General features: G+C 37.9%; 1 protein-coding gene across 4 annotated transcripts; it reads right to left on the minus strand.

Moving 5' to 3' along the window:
• Positions 1-3,276: 3,276 nt before the first annotated feature.
• Positions 3,277-16,569, minus strand: LOC114664983 (putative cleavage and polyadenylation specificity factor subunit 4-like protein). Of its 4 annotated transcripts, none has more exons than XM_028819328.2 (8): positions 16,184-16,566; positions 15,650-15,700; positions 13,350-13,502; positions 12,912-13,007; positions 12,278-12,358; positions 8,561-8,600; positions 7,891-8,100; positions 3,277-3,595 (listed from the first exon to the last, which is right to left on the minus strand). In XM_028819328.2, the coding sequence occupies exons 1-7, from the start codon at positions 16,284-16,286 to the stop codon at positions 7,920-7,922; spliced, it is 705 nt and encodes a 234-aa protein (XP_028675161.1). In that variant the 5' UTR covers positions 16,287-16,566; the 3' UTR covers positions 3,277-3,595; positions 7,891-7,919. The 4 variants fall into 4 exon arrangements, with proteins under 4 accessions (XP_028675161.1, XP_028675157.1, XP_028675162.1 ...); XM_028819324.2 differs by having other exon boundaries at positions 3,278-3,595; positions 12,265-12,358; positions 16,184-16,565; XM_028819329.2 differs by lacking the exon at positions 3,277-3,595 and adding an exon at positions 5,986-6,554 and having other exon boundaries at positions 16,184-16,568.
• Between the last annotated feature and the right edge of the window lie 8,385 nt (positions 16,570-24,954).

Raw genomic sequence — 24,954 nt, forward strand, 5'->3', positions numbered from 1 at the left:
AGAAGTTTACGATCCAACTTCATCCTATTTTTGCCTGCATCAGCTCATCACTTAATTAAAAAGATACTGTATTCGTTGAGAAATTTTTTTATCTTTTCTACCCCGCAAGTATGATGGATAATATTCTAAGAAACTTGTATAGGAATAACCTGGTGTCAAAAATATATGAACAAGCCCTAAAATTAACAAGTTATACCAGCAAAAACTGGCTTCTTATACCATACAGCCACTGAAACCCTCCAGGACAGGCTCTGAGAATACCGAGTACCATACAGAGTGATGGGAAAAGTTACTTTAGTAATGCTAAACCAAAGGATGGATAAAAGTTGTAGGTGACTGAATATCTCATCAGCTATGTACTGTGTAATGGGTCTAGAGAATTTTGAAGTACAGAGTCATAAGGCTGAGAATGTGTGCTTTTCACCTTGGCTTAATTTAAACTGGACAATGTGATCACAACTGTACACTTGAACTTTAATGTACTGAGTATATGTAGTAGGATATTATTTCTGTATATTTTATGTATTGTCTCTTTAGTATTGTTTTGGCAGCATTCTCAATTCAAAATGAACAACGGTAAAAAAAATTACCCTCCTCCATACTATACTAATACTTTGAGAGAGGAAAAAAAAAAAAAAAAAAGGTTATTTGGCTTGATGAAATTTATACACACATCTCAAATCACATTTGATATAATGAACACACTATACTAAGCTTAATAATATTGTCAACCCTAATACAATTTAGGGTTGTGGGGAGCTGGAACCTATTTCAGTAGCACTGAGTGCAAAGCTCCTCCCCATGTGGAGTTCGCTTGTTCTCCCCATGTCCACGTTTTTCCTCCGGGTGCTTCAGTTTACTCCCACAGTCCAAAGACATGCAGGTTAGGTGCATTGGCAATTCTAAATTGTCCCTACTGTGTGCTTGGTTGGGGGGTGTGTGCCCTGCCCGGGGTTTGTTTCCTGCCTTGCACCCTGTGTTGGCTGGGATTGGTTCCAGCAGGACCCCCCCCCCCGTGACCCTGTAGTTAGGATATAGCAGCAGGAAACAGCTTTTGACAGGGCATCAGCCCATCTCAGAGCCCATACACACACCTCACACCTACCTTTATACTGCGCCAATCTAGAACTGGCAGTCAATTTGTGAAGGAGAACACACACTCACCCAAAGTGCAAACTCAACGTGGACCAGAACAAAATTCAATCCCAGATTCTTAATTCGTGAGGCAGCCACTGCACTACCACGCTGTGACCGGCGTGCTACTGTATTGTGTTGCATCTTGAAAATGTATTGGAAAGCTTTGTACACCATTACAAATCGAATGATAAAAGCATTGAAGGTTTACACCATGCAAACCCTGGTCTCTGTACTGCGAGACAGCAGCACTACCACTGCACCACTGTGCTGCACATGAAGTAACTTTAAATTGCCATAAGTTTGTTTGTAGATGGATTTCACTTGGGTCGGAAATTTGTAAATCATCTTTAAATGAGTACGTGGATACATCCCCACATGTTCAGTACATTGCCACGGTATGCCAGACATTTTAAAAGAAAACCCAAGTCGTTGGAAAGGCACAATACTATCTCAGAGGAATTACATCTCACTAAATCAGAGCCTAACCCTTTGGCCAATAAGACCACAACAATGAGCAACTCCTTGGATCTAGCCATCCCTGTAAACCTTGTTGTTAAGGACACCGTTTAAAGGTTTTACAGCAAATACAATTGCAACCGAGACTAGTTTCCAGGCGTCAATGCCAATTATTAAGGATGATGTTCATGGATCAGGAATTTCCAAGGGAATTTCACATTTCCTTTATGAGAATATGGCAAGAATGAAAAATAAAAAAAGTGTTTGTAAAAATGTCACCAAACCAAGGCTTCTCAAGATCACTATTTGGGTCCTCTTGTTGCTGCACGTTTTAATCCCAAGCATTTTTTTTTTTTTTAATTTTACTTTAAAAATTAACAGGTATTTTTCAGATTGTAATTTCAGTATTGAAAACACACAAACTGGTTATGCTAAGTTAAATTAAGCAAAAATTTGTACGTGTTAAATAGGTAGGAATTCATTCATTTTACTTTTAAATAAATATTTACTAATAAGCACATACGTGGGTAACACAAATGGCTACCCTTTTAACATTCAGTGTTTGCACTGGTGTGTTCTCTGTTCATCATTAGTTGTCAGTATTCAGATACACTTAAGACATTTCACAGAAAGAAAAAAGGAAATTAAAAAAACAGTAATGGAATGGAAATCTCACTCATGACATCAGACATAAAAATGTCAGATTGTAAAACTGCTTGGAATGATAAAAGGCTAGCATACCCATTAGTGCGCTCATTAGAAAATAATGGCTTAAACACCTGGAAAAGCAGAATGAAAATCATGGTTATGATAATGAAAATTTTAAAAGCCAAGATTTAAAATTTTATTCATGAGGTTGTTTCTTTAAAGGGATAGCACCCAAAGCTCATCCACAGGCGAGATCAGAATGTAGACTGACGGCGAAATCTACAGCTTCGTCTGAGCTCTCTCTCTACAACACCTCCATATTCGGGTATGGCATCTGCACTACTACTACTGCTGGAACAAATTAGTCATTCTTTATATGATTAGCATTCAAGCTCAAGGGAAAGTCTACTTTTCTTCTTTAAGTCTTTTCAGAATACCTTCACGAACTTCATAATATAACTATGTCTGCACTAAAAGTTCTTTAGAATTAAAATTGATCACCTAGGGGAAATGGCAGTTGTATGCAACTCTCCATTCTTTCAAAGTTACATCAATATACTGTACCTCACCTGAGTGAGCTGGAAAGTTCACACTCTCGTTAGCTCACTCTTCTACGGATCCTTAAATTTCATATACTGTACAAACAGATGTCTATGAATATACTTTACTTTTGATATCTTTTTGTCATAGTCCAGTAATGTTATTACTACACTTGGATGTACTACATATTTCATATAAAAATTAAAAGGAACTGAATTTTTTTTTTTTTTTTTACTCCATATGTAAAGCGACCTTGGGTTTGTGAAAGGCGCTTTATAAATGCAACTTATAATTTTACTTCTAGTTCTAAATTAACTGAGTAAATGATCGCACAGGTAATAGAACTTAGAGCAAATTATAAATATTTAACGCCTCAATGTCAAATAGCTCTCTAAGACTGATCTAATTAGTCATTTTATCTTTTAGAGTCTTAAATTCTGTAGTTTTAAATTAGAAAGATCATTGTATCTTCTTGCAACAACTGTAGGAGTGAAAAAAAATTGCTTTTGGTAAAATTAAATGCCATAACTGCATAGGAAAGTGCAATGTGTTTTAATACTTGAAATATATTTCTACTTACATCAGACAAATAATCTGAAAGTTTTTTTTTGATAGTAGAACTTGGTTATAAATTTGAAAACTGGAAATCATGTGGCACTATCCTGCCCAGCTGTCTCTCTTGATCTTTATCACTCTTAATACTCCGCCACAAACGTTTGTGTCAAGCAGCTTGGTACTGTGTTGTTCAGTGTGCAGGTACAAAGCCAGAATGACCTCTTCCACACTTGTTAGCATAATGGCCCTTTTCACCACACTGTCAGGCAACAAAACAAATTGCAATTAGTGTACAAACTGCAAGCATACAAGTGAGTTACAAGAACATACAAATGGTAAACACAGTATGCTGAAATGTATTCACCAAACAGATTCACAAACCTAAAATTCACTAAAAATCAGCATCTATGGTCAGAATTAAATTTTTGTCTTCATGGAAAAAAAAAAAAAAAAAAAAAAAAAAAATATATAAAAAAATAAATAAAGTATAAGGAGTAAATGCAGAACATTGTAATTTTGGGTTGTGGGATATTCAACATTTTAGTTTAACAGTATGCTTTACAAATAAATGACAATAGCACCAAGTATTTTTAAAATGTAAATTAAATATGTGACACCATGGTTAAAAAAAAGTTATCAATTGCAAAATATTTTGTACACAACCTTTTTTTTTTGTGAAACCATTCACAGGAGTAGAGAAGGAACATAAAGCTGACAGTGGGTGAATCTCAGGATCACAGTTCAGAAAGAAAACAAAATCCATCCTGTACAATAGTTACAATGAGCAATGTATGGTAGACAATAAAAATGAAGTGAAGCACTACCTACTGCTACAAAATTAGCTGTATAATCTACAATGACAAATCATTTTCTCTGCCTCCTAAATCTGAGCGCCCATACTATCAGCAATGGACCCAAGGCACGAAAGTTAATTAATAAGATCATTTACAATGATAAAATCAAATGAAGCATTCATCCACTTTTGGAACCTAATCAAATTTTAAACACTCAGGGAAATGGGGTTTATCCTGGGAGTGTAGGATGCCAGTATATCTCAGCACAGTCCTTTAAACTAGTCAATTTAGACAGATTTCTTTTGAGATGTGGAAATGTCTATATAATCCCACAGAGGATTTGGTCAAAGTCCAGGAACAATCTCTAAGCCACCCAAAATAGACTCCAAACTAGGACCATTTGGGGAAAAAAAAAGGGGTTATTAAATATATGATTACACTTACGAGGGGTTGGGGGGAAATGAACAATAAGGCAATTTGTGATAAAGACATAATGAGGTTTTACTGCATTGCTTTAGTGTACATAAGCTGCCCAAAATATTTTTTATGCTAGAAAGTTTAGGTTTACTTTCAGTGATATCAAAGCACTAGAGGGGTTTGGCTCCCCTGTATCACAAGTTAAACAGAATTTACTTTTTCTTGTCATGCGATTTTACAATTAAAAGACTAAATGAGTTGAAACAATCAGAAATGAACAATGTCTACACACACAGTACTTTACAGCCCATAATACATTAATGTTTTTCATGTCTCTTTTTATATAACCTTCTAAAAACATTTTTTTGGACATCTTTCTATCCACTTTCTGGACTTCCTTACTCCACTTCACATGATATAAGAACCAGTGCCTATCCAGGCAGCATCTCCTTCCACAGCAGGAACCAGCTGTTTAACAACCACTGCAAATAATTGATGTGCCAAAATCTTATATCGTCCTTTTCAAAACATGCACACAGTAAACTGGATATTTTTGCTGACATTTTATAAAAACAAAACAACATATAGTACATTTTCATACAAAAAAATGTAGTTTAAAGTGCTTTACATAATGAAAAAAAAAAAAGAAATTAAAATAAGACATTAACATAGAATAAGAGTAAGGTCCGATGGCCAGGGAGGACCAAAAAAAAAAAAAAAAAAAAAAACCCAACAACTAGACGGCTGGAGGAGAAAAAAAAAAAAAAAAAATATCTGCAGGGGTTCTAGGCCACGAGACAGCTCAGTCCCCTCTGGGCATTCTACCCAACATAAATGAAATGGTCCTCTTTGTATTTAGGGTTCTCACGGAAGGATTTGATGATGGTCATGCAGACTTCTGGCTTTTAATCCATCAATGTTGAAGCAGAATTCTAATCATTTTTTTCTAACTGCAACTCTAAAATTGATGTTTATTGAAAATATACCTTTATAGGCCTCATCAGTTAAACATTAAAAATTTACCCCCATTGATTTTTAAGTACTTGGGTCTGGCATCTGACCAGTTTTGCAAACCATATATTTGAGCTTTTATTATAAAGTTACATTATTGTATGCATTCTAAATCATTCACATCAATTTTGCCACAATGTCAGTACTCTTAAATGTTTAGCAATAACTATCATGGCTGTGTTTATAATAGCATCCTTTAACAGAGAACTAAACTTAAGACACTTTGATTTACTCCACATTTTTGGGAACTGTAGTAGAATCTAATTTGACTTCTGTATCTCCAGGTTATAAGAAGCTCTTTTCCCCCATCAAAAATCAGAATTACTGAAGTTGCATCTCTGCCTTTGCATTCTGCTGTGAAACTATAAAAATATGGCCTTTGTTTTGCTTGGCTAAGGAATACTGTTCACTTAGTATTTAAAAAGCAAGATGCCACTTAACTTGGAGTTACCCCACAGAAAAAAAACCAAAATGTTTATTACTATGAACTCTTGTAAAATTTGATAATGGATTTGCTTAAAAGTAGTGTTAGACATGCACAAAGGCAGTGTGGAGTATTCTCAGTTTTACTGTATCGAAAACAAAATTTACTTTGCATTTTTAAATGTGTGTCGTTTTAGATCAGCGGTTCCCAAACTCATTCCTTGAGACCCATTCTGACTGCAGGTTTTTGTTCCATTTTGAGTTGGACTCCGAGCCTAATTAAGTGAGCTGGTATTTCCCACTGTGTGTTTCAGTATAAAAATTGCCAAACTAAGTGGGCTAAAATTTTTATTAAAATGTACTAAGCAGTTCTAGGAGGATTTTTTTTTTTTTTTTTTTTTTTAAATGTTTGCATCCTGATTTTTATTCTGCTTTTCCAGGTGTTCTGCTTGTTTCATCCATTATTGTCCAATTAATGGGTCTGATTCTGAAGTATCTGCACATTATCTTTCGGTGTTTGGCCGTTGTGACTGCTCTGTTCATTTTTAATTAGTATACAATGAAGGGTGCAAACTACAAAAAAAAAAAAAAAAGGGCAAAATATTAGGAAAACCGCACATAATTAAGCATATAAAGCAGTTGCAAAAAAAAATATTTCTAAAATATAAATGCTTTTCTGAATGCAGAAGGGGAAAAATGCCAACTAAATAATTGAGATCAATTAATTATGAATTGGAAACAAACACCATCTGCATCTCAGTGACCAAGTCTGGGATCCACAGTCTTCGATGTTTTGCACACAAAACAAAAATGTACCAAAAAGATTCTTACCCAAAATTCCCATCTTTTTTTTTTTTTTTTTTCTTCCATATAAGAAAACATCCTACTTCTGTTAAGTTTGAAAAAAATCAATACTGAAAATACTGCAGTACATTTATTCTTGTGTTGATCATCAATTAGTGTATGGGTGTTTGGGGCCTAATTTCATTTTTATATTACAAGTATACATCTTGGTTTTAGGAGCAAATCTAATCTTAACAAAAATGGCAGAGAGGCATACAAATGTCAGAGAAACCCCCTCAACAAGCCATACTTTAAATTTATCAGATTATTTCAGGAGGTAAAGACACACTATTACCACTAGATGGTGGAAGTGCAATACTAAGTTTGTAAATTAAGGTTGTGTTTGAAGACTACTAGTATTAGAAACATCTTCTGTCAGGGGATTTAGCCTTGTAGCAAAATGAATCACAAATGTAATAAGATGCTAAATAACTTCAGAGGTCTGCAAATAAAATGAGGGAGAACACAGTTTTGAAAATTAACAAATTCAGATGCACAATTAATTAAGGAAGGTGTTTTTAAAAACACACAAACACAACACAGACCAATTTAAAAGACACAAATTTAATTTAAAAGCCTGAATGTAAAACTGGAGCGGTGTTGGAACAACCTGATAAGAATGCATCATTTGATTGCTGTTCATAATTTACTGTAAGAACATGTAAAACTTTAAGCACAGTAAATATTTCAGTCCAGGATACTGTTCTGTCTAAAATGAGAAATGGTAGAGCAGAAGTTTTAAATTTTGGACAGGAAAAAAAAAAAAAAAAATTACCCTTGTCAATTTTAATCTGAAGCTCTAAACCCAATACCACTTACCAAACAAAGTCTTAGTAAGATAGTATGTAGGTCTCTGAACATCACTGAGAAGATGGACTTAAGTATGCAAGAATTCATTCTGGGATATCCAGAAACTTTGATGACATGAATATTGGTCTTCTGCCTTAAACAGAGCTGATCTGCGGAGTCCCAGTCAATATGCGTTAAACCCACAGACAAACGTGACCTCTTCCTTTCTAAGATACTCTTGAATTCATTAGCTTTACTTGTTTCTACAATGTCTCACCTTATAGCAAGTAACCAGCTGGAATGATTTCATAGACCCCTGTGTGGATGTAGAGGCCTCCTGCATATGCCTTTGCTGGCAATGGACAATACCAACACCAGACAGATTAAAGTGTGGTATCTTCTGAAAAACAAACTCCTGGCGCAAGACGAATGAAGTTGTGTTTGTTGACCGAGTTTGAGAAGATTGATTTGTAGAGGAAACAGCAACCTGAAAAAAAAAAAACAAAAAAAAAAAAACAAAAAAGCGTCGAGATTTACAGTAGAATACATAGCAGCGGTAACTTTCATAGAATGAAACAAATCCTAGTTGGCCTTCAATTAATTCCCTACAAACTCATTATGCAACTGCAAAATACAAAAACATTTAAGCTGCGTGTTGAGCTAAATACATGTATTCATGTAAGATACTGTAGTTCACCAATCTGATGCTGCAAAATATCTACATTCTATTTGTAGCATCAGAGGCTTTATCAGACAAAGTTTTCAACCCTCAGCACAGTGTGGCTAGTAAATAATTTTGAAAGGGATGAATAATCATCAATTTACTTATATTTTGTAGTTATCTTAAATTTTTCATTGGAAATTGTGTTGCATTTCATATTCTCATAATTAAACTTACAAGTGGCACAGACATTTCTTTACTTGGGGCATATCTAGAAACAACATACCTTTGGTGGATCAATGCCAACTGGCAAGTCAGCTTTGGGACTAAACGAGTAAAAGAAAAGAAAGTTACATATGTGAAAAAAACACCATCTTTGAACCAGAACTTTCAAATACATTTGTCTATGCTCCAATGAAATTAAACAAAAACTAGGAAAATAGACAATTTCCCTCAAATACCATTTACCCTCACTTAAGTTGTTAGATAAGTGTATGTTCAACTCTTTAAGCAACTGTACTGCTGCTCTTTCATATGGTTATTTGGAGTTTGTGCTTGTATAGCAATTTTGTTTTGAGTCTTTTCCATTAAAGTGATCGAAGTCCAGACAGGGCTTTCAGCACTCACATATATTATGTACAGTATGTCTAATTCCTAGTATTTAACAAGTAAGGTAGCACCTCCTCCAGTTTACAAGTATAGCCAGGACATTGTAAATGAGAAACAATTTGATTTAAGTACTGTACGCTACTACTTCTACCACCATTCTGTGGAATGCCTGGGAGAATGCACAAGGCTCATCTTGGCATAAAATGTTAAAACCGCAATCTGATGAGCCCGAAATATAGTATACAAGGATGAAAATAAACCCAAGGCTTACAGCCTTTATTTTTTAGGTGGACATTTATTTTGTATTGTTAAACTAGTAGAAAATGTCAAAACTAATAAACATGAGCCGCAAGACAGGCAGAAGATCAATACATTAGAATCGTGCGAGTTTTTAAATTTTACTTTGATCTGGTTTAAAAAGGTCATTTTGTAGAAGGAGATAACTAGATAATTACTCTTAGTAAAATAAATACATTCTCAAAACAGCAAATCTTCTTTTGCCCTCCATTGCAACAGTCCATTTCAGCAGCGATGGAAAGAGGAACAACAGGGAGGGGCAGAACTCATTGATGATAAAGTTAAATATAACTGTAGTGCCTAACCAAGTAAGCAACTCTTGCTTGTAGATTCAAATCAGGATGCTGTAAATCTTAAGCTATACTACAGTATATTGTACACAACATTCATATTCAAACAGCAAGATTGTAAAAGAAAAAACCAACCTCTTCAGTTTACACATTTACAATCTGAAAGCAGACGAGTTTAACAAATGTCATTTCAAGAAGTCTTCATAGACGTTACCACTTTAAAATCATTTGCAATGTATATTTCAGAAAACGTGCAGAGTGGAGTGCATTTAAAACCCCTTGCTTGATTATTTCCTCTTAGAAAGCATCAAGAGAGTAGAAGCTGACAATTCAACCTAATTTGTAAAACTACATAATATTTAAAAACAGTACATGTTAAAGAAGGTTGCCATAAAAAAATGAGGGTTAAAATAGTTAATTTCATTATAGATATTGCCGGACCAGTTCCAGGTTCTCATGATTTCCCTTTTACAAGTACATTGCGTCATCAAATGTCATGTATGGAGTGGTGCCTAAGTAAGGGTGTACTTTTCTTGTGCAACACATCAAATATATTCAACCGTAGCGATGTTTTTACAAACTACACGGCCTGTGTTCAAGACTCCCTCCTGTCAGTTAAAGTGTGTCAGGAAGCTAAAAGCATTTTACTGTAAGTATATCAAATCTATTTAGAAGAGAAAAAAAATTAAAATCATACATATATACAGTGGAACCTCTGTTCACGAACGTCTCGGTACACGTACAAAATCGGTTTACGACCAAAGTTCACCAACCTTTTGCCTCGGTTCACAACCACACACTCTGTATACGAACAAGCCAGTTTCCCTTTCGGTTTGTATATGTTCAGTCTCTCCCTGTGCATTTCCTGTGCTGCGAGCAAGAGAGCGCGACACACACACACACACACACACACACACACACACACAGGCAGCGCAAAAGAGAGGGGGCTGGACGCAGGTAGGAAGGCAGTTGAAGAATGCACCGGGCTTGATTTTGTTCTCACTTCTGTTTACAGCGATCGGTTCGTAGCGTGCATTGTTACTTTTCTTGGTGGTTTATTAAATTGTGAGTTTTATGCACAGGGGAAAATCCTTTTTTTTTTTTTTTTTTTTTTAGCCAGCGGTTGGTAGCGCAAACTATTGCAGTGTTAGTTTTCTCTGTTGTTCAAGGTTTTCTCATTGTTATTCAATGTTTTTACATTTAGTTTACTATTCCGCTGTGCATTCTATGGTTTAATTAACTATATTTGTGCTTAAAAACTTAAAATATATATTTATATACAGTTTGTATGGTCTGGAACCGATTAATTGTATTTACATACAATCCTATGGGGGAAATTGCTTTGGTTCACGACCATCGTTCGTACATATATATACACTCACACACACACACTCACAGTGAGGGATGGCTGGCCATATATTCCAGCCCACACCTCCAAGCCGCCAGATGGAGCCCTCCCAGCAGCATAGATGTTCCCTGAATTCCAGCAGGGCCTCGTGGACCTTGTAGTTTTTACAACCAGCCCTGCTGGATACCATTGCCAAAAGAGATCCTACTCTGCTGGGCCCTTGAGCAAGACCCTTAACCTGTAATTGCTCCAGGGGCGCTGTACAATGGCTGACAAAGAAGCTCTGATCACCAAGGGGTATGCGAAAACTAACAAATTCCTAATACAAGAAATTGTATAAGGCGAAATAAAGAAATTATACATACACACACAAAATTCTTTGCTGATTGTAAAAGTTGAAAACTTCAAGCTTTTAATGAATTTACACAGAAAACCTCCAAACACACAATTTGTCCACTTTACATGCGATGTCTATCTAAATGTGTTAGTATTTAAGTCTGTGGATGTGACAACTTTATATATATAAAAAAAAAAAAAAAATCAATGAATGAAGTCTCTCAGTTATTAGCACTGTAAAATGCTAGAAGCTTATTGATTTGGAGAAAAATCACTGCAGCAAAAATTTCCCACTCTAGAGAGAAGTACATAATTCTTAGATATGTAGGTGTATAGTTATACTTTTAAATATTTCACACCCATATATAATTTTGTGGGAAGGTACTGTGATGGGTCAAAATTTGAAGAGAGTCATCTTTTAGGCATTCTGAAGCAAACATACTACTTTTGGAGTGATGTCTGTGTGCATATGAAAATTCATAAAATGAATCACTATCCAAATTAAACTTTACACATTTATTAGCACTGTGGAAGGTCAGAGGCCAATTATTTTGAACAAGACTGCTCTTCTAGATTTTGTTCTACAGGGGTGTTTTTTTTTTGTTTGTTTTTGTTTTACTCATGTGTCTCAACTATTTGCATAACTGGGGAATGAGAGAAAATTCCCCCCCCCCCCCATACCAAGATAGGACTCCATTTCATTCTTAATACGGAAAAACAGTTTACATACATACACACCATTTTAATGGGTTGAACCTTTGCCCCAAAATAACGTAGAGTTTGTGGTAGACTATTATCACATGGATCCCTTAGAATACTACAAAACATGGAAAAGCACAGTACCACCTTATCTTGTTTGGAACAGAAAATCCGAAGGTCCTACAATTTATGAAATATTAAAGCAGACATGAAAACTTTATACTGTCAAAAATGTTAAAACAATTTTCTCTCTGGCTCCTGAATTTCAGTAATACCCTATATATTATGCAACAAAAACTACTACTTTCATATTTTCTTTCCAACAAGTGAATTTATTTTAAACATACAGATGACATTTTCCCCCCCACAAAAATTAACCCCACACCTCAAATTAAAAAGCACAATACTTACTGGACAAACTTACATTTAGCCCCTTCTGGACAGAAACCAACTAAATACTGGGGGCACATCACTCGACGAGTGTGTCTATGCTTGCACAGAGGACCTGTAGTATTAGCAAAAAACACATCCCAATGTGTGGAAGCAGAGCTCACTTTGTTTTTCCATAGATGACATTAATGTACAATACAGACAAACAATACTAAAGTGACAGCACGTTACACAACAGTGATCCATAAGTGGTACATAAAAATAAAACTTAAAATTTGAACATTGACTACCTAAAACTTTTCCAACAGGCATCAAAGTAATTAAGGTTTTAATCAGTAATCATTCATTAGTAAAACAATTTGAGACCAGACAGACGCAATGTGAGGTAAGGGGGGAGAAAAAAAAAAAAAAAACACCCACACTTTCATGAGCTTAAAGCTTTTAATACATTAAAATAGATAATGCATCAAATTCTGGGCACATTGAAAAAGGAAAAAACAGAATAATATCGCATTCTACACTTAGACTTCCTGGTCATTTCTTATTCTTGTGGTTTGGAAACACAAGCCCTCATGTTCACAAGGGCAGCTCTGAGTTGTTCGGCGTTATAAAAATTATAAATGCTAGAACGAATTCAAATAAAAGGGCATTTTTGGCCATCTTCTCACCATGCTTACAGAATCCCCGGTCATACCATGGACAGTCCTTCACCTTGCAGGCAGGGTCTATATGAAGGAAAGGGCACTCTTTGTTGCTGCATTCATCTGCAAGAAACAAAAGTTCTAAAAGATAATTTGAAATGGTGACAAAACTAAATGGTCTGTATGTTATGAAGTTAATGGTTGCACCCAACACAGGTTACTAATAAACTAGTATTAATGCACTGGTGATGTGCGTCCTTCAATGACTGAAATGTCCTACAAGTTCCTGTATTCCATTTTTTACTGCTGGAATATGTTACAGCATTTAGAAGGTAATATTTGTACTTGAGGTACATGAAAAACAATACATAAAAATAATTAAAGGTAATACAGACTAACAAGTAAGAGTTGCCTTCATGTTACATCACACACTTCACTGAAGAAAAAAGTCTAAATGTTTCTTACTGAATTTAGAATAAAAATAACACTCTGGCATCCTTGTCATGTCGTATTCATGAAGGAATTCACACTGGTCCCCTTTTTTGCAGAGGCCCCGTAGCCAATGTTTGCACACAACTGATTTTTCTCCACGCAGATGACGAAAGGAACACACAGCTCCTGCAACAGACAAAAAGCAGACCCAAAACTTCTGATTAACTTAAAAAATAGATTAGATTTTAATTCTGTACAGATAATTTGCAACAGAAGCCTTTATTTTATTTTCAACTGTTTCACCGCACACTTTTTTGGACTAACCCTGTTTAAAATCAGTGAGAAAAAAAGTGCAGTAAAAACACACTTAATAAACAGGGTCACCACCTTTATATTATGTTACATGCTTTAGGACATGCTGAATAAACAAAATAAATGCTACAACACATTGACTTTATACAATGCTGGAAAACATGCTGAGGCAGGGTGCAACTTACCATTTGGCACTTCCATTTGTTAATGTACAGGGTGAGTCAAAATGATGTTAACACTAATGGATTATTTTTATCTTGATCACACCTTTCCAGGTCGATGGGTAGGTTGTGGTGGATCATTGCCATGGCCTCCACACCCTGCGATTTCTGGTTACGGGGTATGGTGAAGGAGCGCGTGTATAGCAGGAAAGTCCAGCATATCAATGACCTGAAGGCTAAAATACGGGCTGTGGTATCATCGATTACCCACAAAATGTGTGTCCGGGCTGTAAATGGTACAGCTGCTCATTGGTTTTTGTGTGTTGAACAAGATGGCGAACAGGCTGAGACAGTCCTGTAAATCATTGTGCACATATGAAGTATGTTGTGAATAAATTGTTTCCACCATTCAAATGTTAACATAATTTTGACTCGCCCTGTATTGTGTTAGTAAAAAAAAAAAAGAAGAGCAGGATTCAGCAGATTTTTCATAACAGTTATTTTGTTTTTTGAAAACATCAAGTGGATCAACAGTATATTTAAAAAAAACAAATGGATGCATAAAGATGCATCAGGAATCTATTAATATTTGAGTGGCCCGCAGACTCCTGATCTCATCCAGTCATGAGGTGCCCCCCACAACACAACATCACAATCATAGCGTATCCTCTAGACTTTCAAATGCAAGGATACCGAGCACATATTGTTCTTTGCACAAATCCTAAATGAGACAACTTGCCTGCACTTCTCTGACATCCCTGCTAAACTGTTCTTGCTATTCTGGTAACTGCACCAGTCAAATAAATCAAAGCTCTCTGGAAAGTTAAATGGCCGTCCATTATAGAAGCTTTATCTAATTCTATGTCAGGGTTAAAAGGGAGTGAAAAGATTGTCCGTGTAGCATCTGGCACAAGGCGGCAAGCAACCATAGATGGTGCACCCTAATCCTTCAGACGAGAAGTTCATGTAGACAACAAGCCAATTTAGAACTTCTAAGCTTGGACTCTTAGTTTCCCTCCCTAAGAAAATCTTATACAGACAGGGAAAATGTCCTAATTCTGGGTGTATGATGAATAAACTGCGATTTGATCCCAGTATTCTGATGCTGTGAAGCAGAAGTCCGAACCACTGCAGGACAGTACAGCTACTGCCAAGGTCATGTGAAAATGTTTAAATTAGTGTTACAGTGGGCAGTGTTGCTCCCTCACTATGGAAACATCCTGGGTTCAAATCCCATCCCAATGCTATCCATGTAAAAATTTGCATTACTCCCTGCGTCTTCCTTTGGCAACTCAGTTTACCACCACATCTCCAAAGACATGCACTGAAGATTTCAAACAGTGTGGGCAAGAGACTACACTGGACTTACAATGGGCTGGCACCCTGCACAGAGTTACATCCTGCCCTGCTGCTAGGAGAGGCTCAGATATGCCCTCTATCGAACTGGACCAAGTCAACAGAGTAATGTGATAATCCGATTTAATTCACATATGAATGTGCAAGATGTGGTTATCGCAGCAGACTCAACTCCAGATCCCTGCGTTCAAATCTCAACCTGGCACTGCCTGTCTGCACATTCGCCCTTCATATCTCAAAGATGTGTGCGTCAGGTTGAAGAGCCAGAGGGTGTGCAACAGACTGGCACCCTATCAGCCAAGCAATGCTAATCTAGGAAAAATCTCACCATGACCCAGAATTAAACAGGGTAGTTGAGGGGCTTAGAAAATTTATGGAGAGACAAATGAATATTTATTCAAGAAAGAACATACATCCTTTATTCTAGATATTGTAATCAAAGAGGAAATCAGCATCATCAAGGCATTTCTAGCACCTCACTCTTCTTGAAGTAATCTGCCTTACCCTTTTTGCAATGACCTTTGCTGAAGAATTCACACACTGCAGATCCCGATTCTGACAAAACATATAAAGACAAGTAAATAAATACTGTACAAGATTACTCTTGATACTGAAATAAACAAAATATTCAAACGAAATATTCAGCAGCACAACTCATTTTGAATTTTAAGATGCAGCAAATCACTAAGCTGGTGATCAATGCCGTGCAGACGTTTATGGAAAATGAAGGATTTTATGAAACCAAACGTCAGATTTTACCAGAGTGACAAGAAAAAAAAGCATAAAATCAATAAATAAAGTAAATAAATAAAAAGATGCTGAGCACATTGCCTTTCTTGCACGTCACTCGCATTTACATTCTAGATTCGTCTATAAGGACTGTGGATGTTAACAGATTTAGTTATTTCTGACCCAGTGAGCAACACAAGCAACCTTTCTCAGTTAGGCCCACCTTGCTCTGGTTAAAAATAAAAAAGTGCAAGCGACACTTAATGAAACTAAATACAAAAACTTGCCAGGCGACAAGTCGATTCTTACTGTCCATTCCTGGGAAGGGTAATGGCAGCGTGCCTTTCTGGTCAACCACATCGACTTCAATATCAAAACGGATTTTTCCCACTCCAGCAATGATGTCCTGCATTTTAAGTTTGTTGAGTTCGCCGAGATGCTAAGACATAAAAAAATTATAAAGAAAAGTGACAACAGAAGTCTTCAAATGACAGCAAATCTTGATGTTTCTACGCTCTTTAAAAGCCACAGCAACATCGGCGAACAGCAAACTCTGAAAAACGCGCGCAAGTGCTCGTGGAAGAAGCGCATGACAACGGAGAAGCCCGGGATGTAGGAGGCTTCGGCTATTGGCAGGAGCTCCCGCCAATCGAGTCAAACAGTTTTCAAGTCAACCAATAAGAAGCAGGCTCAGTGAGAGCCTCATTTGCGAGAGCGGCTTGTGTATCCTAGTCGAGTGAAAACAATTAAGGAAAATGAGGCAGTCCGGGGACCGCACCTGTAAATTACAAGATTAAAAGTGGCACCTTGGCTAACTAAAAAGATTACGATATGCAAGCTTTCGAGGCAACTCAGGCCCCTTCTTCAGGCAAGATATATTAGTTTTATAATATTTTTAGTTAGCCAATAAAAGGTGTCATTTTGCTTGGCTTTTCTCTGCATTCATAATGGCTAACACGGTACAACACCCTAGTACTAAAGATTAAAAGTGAAGCAGTAGGCAGTTAGCGCTCTCCGATGTAGGAAGAACATGCGTGTTTTAAATAAAACCTGGAAGGTATCGCTCCGCGCGTTTCTGTTTCTAAAACACCGAGTAATGAAAGGTGAGCAAGAAGGTTTTACGGAATGGATAATCGAGCTATGGAAAAGTGCAGTACACGTGAAATCGGACAGCACGGGAAGTGGGAACGTTTTATAATTAGCAATAGACTGATAATTAAGTATGAAAAAAATCTCTAAAGTGTCATTTTTTAGTGATTACTAAATCTGACTTACAGCTATAAGAACGGCGACTGTTAATGTCTTAAAGCAAAACCATGTTCATATTTTAAGAAAGAAGAAAGTGTTCAGAATCAAGCAACAGCCACGTTTATTTGTATAACACATTGTCAGTACTTTACAAGAGGTTTAAAAAAAATCACAAAAAATTGTGCTTTATTTAATGGGCGTGTTTGTATGTCATGTATATCAGAAATCATGTTTCTTCCTTCTTAATGTTGGGAAATTAAGGCACTTTCTAAATAAACAGGATTCTGAGAAATTAATTCAAGCATTTATTTCTAGTAGGATTAACTACTGCAATGCGGTGTTCACTGGATGTTCAAATTGTTCTTTATACAGTCTGCAGTTAATCCAAAATGCTGCTGCAAGAATTATTACAAGAACAAGAAAATACATCACGTAACTCCAGTTCTAAAATCCTTACACTGGCTCCCAGTCAAGTTTAGGGCAGATTTCAAAATCCTCCTATTAACAATATAAAGCCTTAAACGGCCAAGGTCCGGCTTACTTGTCTGAACTTATTATGACTTACTAACTTGAGCGCACATTAAGATCTCAAGATGCCAGTCTGCTTATGATTTCAAGGATTAATAAAATAACAGTGGGAGGTCGAGCGTTTAGTTACAGGACCCCTAAACTGTGTCTGCCTGCCACTATAAGAGATGCCCCTTCATTCTCAGCTTTCAGATCCCGACTGAAGCCTCATGACTTCAGTTTAGCACACCCTGACTAGAGCTGCTGATTAACTGTACAGACTGCATATCTTTGTTGTTAGTCATTAGCACTTAAACATAAGTAATATGATCGTTAGAATTTGTTACTAACCCTCACCTATTCTGTTTCTCTTCTTGGTACTCAAATGTGGCACTTGGTGCCACGGCCCACCTGCCAAGTTGTTCTGCCCGCATAAGGTAAAGTCATCCCTGATGGAGGATCACAGGAATCATTGGGTAGAGGGGTCCTTTCATCGGATTGGCTGGCCCAGCGCTGTCACAGCTGTGGAATGGCCAGTAGGGGGGGGGGCAGCTTGATGGCCGAGGTCTCCAGGACTCTAAACAAATCCAAATCCTTTTATGTAATATCATTAACTGTTAAAATCTGCTATGGACTTGTAATATTGTAATTTTTATACTGTACTAGCCATGTGCGCCCAACTACGTTGCGCGTGTTAAAGTTGTCTGTGAAGGGCTCCCTGTTTAAACGTGGCTGCCAGTCGTGAACTGGGCCCTTCGTCACACAGCATTATGATTTTTTATAAGGGAAACATAATTACAAAACAAAACTCTTGGACATTGATTCGATAGGAATGGCCTACTCGAAATCACTGTCCGAATAGTAATTATGTGGTGGTGGAGGAGCATTTCTTCTTCTCCCCGTTCACAGTCCGTCTTGTTTTCACGACGCTGTCGTTTTCTCTCACGATCTCTTCTCAATCTTTCTCCAATCTCGCAGGTTGCTTTGTGGCAGTCCAAAGAGTAAGGAAGAACCAATGCTTCTTTCTTGAACTCCAAACGCCGACTGATGGAAAATCACAGAAGTGTGTCTGACTTATATACTCTGACTGCCGACTCCAAGAAGTGGGTGAACATTCGATTTGGACGAAGTGCTGCCAACGACGGTCGACAGAAACACAAAAAACCACAGTCTCGACAATGAAGCAGGTGTCGACGCCAGATCTAAACACAAAGCACGGTGTCGACACCAGATCTAAACACAAAGAGTGGTATCGACAGTGTTTGTAAACAAAAGTAACAACCAAGGTGTTGTGTCTTCAGCCAGTACAAACAGCACGTAGTCTCCTTTAGTTCAATCCTCTTTAATCACCACACCCCAACCTCATCCATCGATCCTCCCCCTCACTTCCTTTCCTCCTCCATCACTACTGCCCTCTACTGAACACAGCAGGAACACCACACAAGGCAGTGTCAGGGGAACATGAATTCGCGGACAAACAAAGATCAATATCCAAATGAAGATTATATATAAAGATTGAGGATTACTTGTGTTCTGTTCTGTGTATTGTATTGTATTGACCCCCCTTCTTTTTGACACCCACTGCACACCCATCCTACCTGGAAAGGGGTCTCTCCTTGAACTGCCTTTCCCAAGGTTTGTTTCCCAAGTTTTTCTTTGTCTTCTTAGAGACTCAAGGCTGGGGGGCTGCCAAGAGGCAGGGCCCGTTAAAGTCCATTGCGGCACTCCTTGTGTGATTTTGGGCTAAACAAAAATAAATTGTATTGTATATTTTAGGAGAGGGGAGTCTAAGCGAGTTGCAGAAAGTGCACGGGTACCTGCCGGCTTTCCCCATCCAGCCACTTTCTTAATTAGTAACCAGTTGCTGCTTCTTTTAATTGACTTGCTTTTTAAGATTCATAGTCCTCAATCGTTTGTTTTCTGTAAGGAGCTCCTTAAAAAAATGAAATACTTGTAGAAAATATTTTTTTGTAAAAAATATTGCTATATAAATATTTTTTATATATAAAAATACATTTTTAAAATGAGGAATAACATATCATCATATATAGTTTAAAACGTGTGTTACAATATATTTAGAGTATATAGGTGTTTCAATATATCAGTCAGTCATTTCAGTGTCCAACCCACTATATCCTAACACAGGGTCATGGGGGTCAGCTGGAGCCAATCCCAGCCAACACAGGGTGCAAGGCAGGAACAAACCCAGGGCATGGCGCCAGCCCACCACAGGGCACACCAAGCACACACACACACACACATATTAGGGCCAATTTAGGATTGTCAATGCACCTAACCTGCATGTCTTTGGACTGTGGGAGGAAACCCACGCAGACATGGGGAGAACATGCAAACTCCACGTAGGGAGGACCCGGGAAGCGAACCACAGGTCTCCTTACTGCCAGGCAGCAGCACTACCACTGCGCCATCGTGCCGCCTATTTCAATATATTTAAATATACATTTGCACATACTGAAGTATATTTTAAAAATCTACTCACCTGGCATGAACAATACCATCGATCAGGCGTTTAGTACCTAGAGGTCTGTCCTAGAGAAGAGCACTCTGTGGCCGCACACATTGTAAACCCAGTCCAGGGAAGGAAGGGAGTAATGAGGCTGGTAAGTAATCAGGTTGTAACTTGTGATGTTCGGTTGTCAGGACTTTGTTTGTAAATGCTAATTCAAAATAGGTGATTGACAATAAATTGTATTGAAAGAGATTTTTTAATTTTTTAACATTCTTCATTTTATTGTGATATTCTACATGAAAATCAACCTACAAATGTTGAAGAATAGAAAATTCCTGAACAGGTACTCTAATATGCCAGTAAAAAAAAAAAGGTCAGCCTGACGGTAGATTTATTCATCCCCAGATTGACGTTTAATCAACAGCTGGCACTGTAACTTTTCTTTTTTTTATTTTAATATATATATCTAAATGAAATGCCTGGGGTTTGTTTCCTGCCTTGCGCCCTGTGTTGGCTGGGAATGGCTCCAGCAGACCCCCGTGGCCCTGTAGTTAGGATATAGTGGGTTGGATAATGGATGGATGGATCTTTCATGTACAGTGCATCCGGAAAGTATTCACAGCGCATCACTTTTTCCACATTTTGTTATGTTACAGCCTTATTCCAAAATGGATTAAATTCATTTTTTTCCTCAGAATTCTACACACAACACCCCATAATGACAACGTGAAAAAAGTTTACTTGAGGATTTTGCAAAATTATTAAAAATCAAAAAACTGAGAAATCCCATGTACATAAGTATTCACAGTCTTTGCTCAATACTTTGTTGATGCACCTTTGGCAGCAATTCCAGCCTCAAGTCTTTTTGAATATGATGCCACAAGCTTGGCACACCTATCCTTGGCCAGTTTCGCCCATTCCTCTTTGCAGCACCTCTCAAGCTCCATCAGGTTGGATGGGAAGCGTCGGTGCACAGCCATTTTAAGATCTCTCCAGAGATGTTCAATCAGATTCAAGTCTGGGCTCTGGCTGGGCCACTCAAGGACATTCACAGAGTTGTCCTGAAGCCACTCCTTTGATATCTTGGCTGTGTGCTTAGGGTCGTTGTCCTGCTGAAAGATGAGCCGTCGCCCCAGTCTGAGGTCAAGAGCGCTCTGGAGCAGGTTTTCATCCAGGATGTCTCTGTACATTGCTGCAGTCATCTTTCCCTTTATCCTGACTAGTCTCCCAGTCCCTGCTGCTGAAAAACATACCCACAGCATGATGCTGCCACCACCATGCTTCACTGTAGGGATGGTATTGGCCTGGTGATGAGCGGTACCTGGTTTCCTCCAAACGTGACGCCTGGCATTCACACCAAAGAGTTCAATCTTTGTCTCATCGGACCAGAGAATTTTCTTTCTCATGGTCTGAGAGTCCTTCAGGTGTCTTTTGGCAAACTCCAGGCGGGCTGCCATGTGCCTTTTACTAAGGAGTGGCTTCCGTCTGGCCACTCTACCACACAGGCCTGATTGGTGGATTGCTGCAGAGATGGTTGTCCTTCTGGAAGGTTCTCCTCTCTCCACAGAGGACCTCTGGAGCTCTGACAGAGTGACCATCAGGTTCTTGGTCACCTCCCTGACTAAGACCCTTCACCCCTGATCACTCAGTTTAGATGGCCGGCCAGCTCTAGGAAGAGTCCTGGTGGTTTTGAACTTCTTCCACTTACGGATGATGGAGGCCACTGTGCTCATTGGGACCTTCAAAGCAGCAGAAATTTTTCTGTAACCTTCCCCAGATTTGTGCCTCGAGACAATCCTGTCTCGGAGGTCTACAGACAATTCCTTTGACTTCATGCTTGGTTTGTGCTCTGACATGAACTGTCAACTGTGGGACCTTCTATAGACAGGTGTGTGCCTTTCCAAATCATGTCCAATCAACTGAATTTACCACAGGTGGACTCCAATGAAGCTGCAGAAACATCTCAAGGATGATCAGGGGAAACAGGATCCACCTGAGCTTAATTTCGAGCTTCATGGCAAAGGCTGTGAATACATATGTACATGTGCTTTCTCAATGTTTTTATTTTTAATAAATTTGCAAAAACCTCAAGTAAACTTTTTTCACGTTGTCATTATGGGGTGTTGTGTGTAGAATTCTGAGGAAAAAAATGAATTTAATCCATTTTGGAATAAGGCTGTAACATAACAAAATGTGGAAAAAGTGATGCGCTGTGAATACTTTCCGGATGCACTGTATGTAGCAGTATATTTTATTTTCATAAGGAACACCCAAACAATAATGAGATGCAAAGGAAGCCAAGAGATGACCAGCTAGCTTGACCCAATGTGCACCTATGTGTCTATCATACAATGTGTTTAAAAAAATATATACTGTATATACACACATTTTGAAAATATACTGATCAGGCTTGGAAATGTTTGGTGTAGCCGCAGAATGAGATCACTATCAAGTAATACAGTTAAACAGTGTGTTTAATTAACAGCGAGAACTGGAACTGAGTTTGGGACCCTTGAGTTCCCGGTCATCTGTTAGCTGACTTTCCACCTTCTTATTATTTGGCTGCTGTTTATGGGGAAAAAAGAAAGGAGCCTTCTGAATCGTAAAAAGCAGATCAATTGATGGCACAAAAGGTTTCTTTTTTAACAGCAGTAATTGACTACTAATTAAGACAGTGGATGGAACAAAAACCTTCAACTGCTGTCGCCCTCCAGGACCCCTCTGTTGTAGAGCAATGTCTGCCGTTGAGAGTCATCTACTGGACACATATCGTATGTTAAGATCCGTCAGTCTGCTCCTTGGCTCTCGAAGTCCACAGCATACTAATGACGGTCTATTAGAGACGTATGTACAGATTATGAATATCAGACGGGTCATCTATGCACTTCGTTGGGCTAACCTTGGTCCAGAAGGACTACAGATATTCACTCCAAGTTTCTTAATTACAAACCAGTTCTTAGGGTTAAAGGAACATTCCACTTTATAGAGCCTTCTCTCGCTTGCCCATTTTATCCTTCAAACATATCGTAGCGCTGCTGCCTCGCAGTTAGAAGACCCAGATTCGCTTCCCGGGTCCTCCCTGTCGTGGAAAGCGCTTTGAGTAGTGAGAAAAGCGCTATATAAATGTAAAGAATTATTATTATTATTGTTGTATCTGAAAGTCGCACTAGTCTACATTTCCTCTTTCTAGAAAGAAAAAAAAATCCAATACTCTACAGACCCGAGTAGATTACACTCCTTCAGACTATCTGTAAAATTCCTAATATGTTAGTTAAATGTCAATTCACTGTATTCTTATTTAAAAGACAGACAGGTTGGCTGTTATACAATATTTCTGTCTTTTCAGGTTACTCGTTAAAGTAATCGCTTCTGGGAAAGAAACAACTGCGAGGCCTCAAGGTAAGATCTGCCCTTGACTGGTACGTATAGAAAAATCACGCAACAATCATATACGGGCATTTTTATCTGTATCGAAAGCATTGTTGTATTTAAAGTTTTAGAGCCACCCTCTGTTCATTTTATCTTAGGTGAAAATGAAGGAAACGTGAAATAAGCTACATAAGATAAACGGAATACATTTTGAATGAAGCGCTGATGGTTAGCATGCTTGAGAATTTCAAGGATGAGCGAAGGCCGCACTGTTACTAATTTATAAGACTGCAAATAAAGAGCATTTAAATGAAGAAGTAAATTGACTATGGTTTAAGGAAATGAATGAAAAATAATAAAATAATTATCAACACTTTAATAAATATCTCTTCATTAATCAGAGATGTCACCCCCATTTAGAAATATAAGAGGCAGCCACAGCATTTCAGTCTGAAACTAATCATTCGGTGCTCTTTGTAGTGACACACACAGACTATCAGTGTCTGTCCACCTTCTGTCAGCACGATCACACTTTACAGATACTCATCTGATAGAAAATGAGCTTGTCATCCAATAACCTGTTTAGTCCAATTCCGGGGTGGTCAGAACCCATCACAGGGTAAGGGGCAAGGCAGGAGATTCCGCTCCGCACAGCACGATTTGGGGTTTGCCGGTTAACCTAAGTGCTGACGTCCCTGGGGTGCGGGCGGAAAACCTCCACAGAAGTAGAGACCTTTGAAGGACAGTTTATGGGGGGGCTAAGGGCAGGCCAGAGACGGATCAACTAATGAACAGAGGAGCTGAGCACCATGCAAGGAGCAAAGCACAACTGTTTGATTCTTATTCTCAAAAGGAATTAACTTCACTGCTACAATTTACTTTGAATCAATTACTCATACATGGTGGGGTTTAAAACGTACACGATCGCAAAGTGCTTTACAAAATATTGAGGATTATATCCGAGTCAACCATTACGCTATAATGTAGGCCTACATAAAATAGGAGCTGATACAGTTAATACAAAAAAAGTCTGAGGAACAACACTTTATATATATATATATATATATAACACTTTTTAAAAATCACACTTATATTAAGTTAAAAAGTGTACTTTTTTTACTAAAAAGTAAAAAAAAGTCTCTTATACATCACTCGTAAAATAAAAGGTGGGCGCTTTTACTAAGATATTAAGTGTTTTTTGAATGTTGATTGATGGAAAAGCGCTCGTGCTTTTATTTTACGAGTGATGTATGAGAGACTTATTTTTTTACTTTTTAGTACATTTTTTAACATATTTTAAGCGTGGCTTTTAAAAAGTGTGTTTATATATATACTAGCCATGTGTGCACAACTACGTTGCGTGTGTTAAAGTTGTCTGTGAAGGGCTCCCTGTTTAAACGTGGCTGCCAGTCGTGAACTGGGCCCTTCGTCGCACAGCATTATGATTTTTTATAAGGGAAACAAAATTACAAAAGAAAACCCTTGG

The sequence above is a fragment of the Erpetoichthys calabaricus genome, chromosome 14, assembly GCF_900747795.2.
Source record: "Erpetoichthys calabaricus chromosome 14, fErpCal1.3, whole genome shotgun sequence".
In the NCBI taxonomy this organism is placed as follows: domain Eukaryota; kingdom Metazoa; phylum Chordata; class Cladistia; order Polypteriformes; family Polypteridae; genus Erpetoichthys; species Erpetoichthys calabaricus.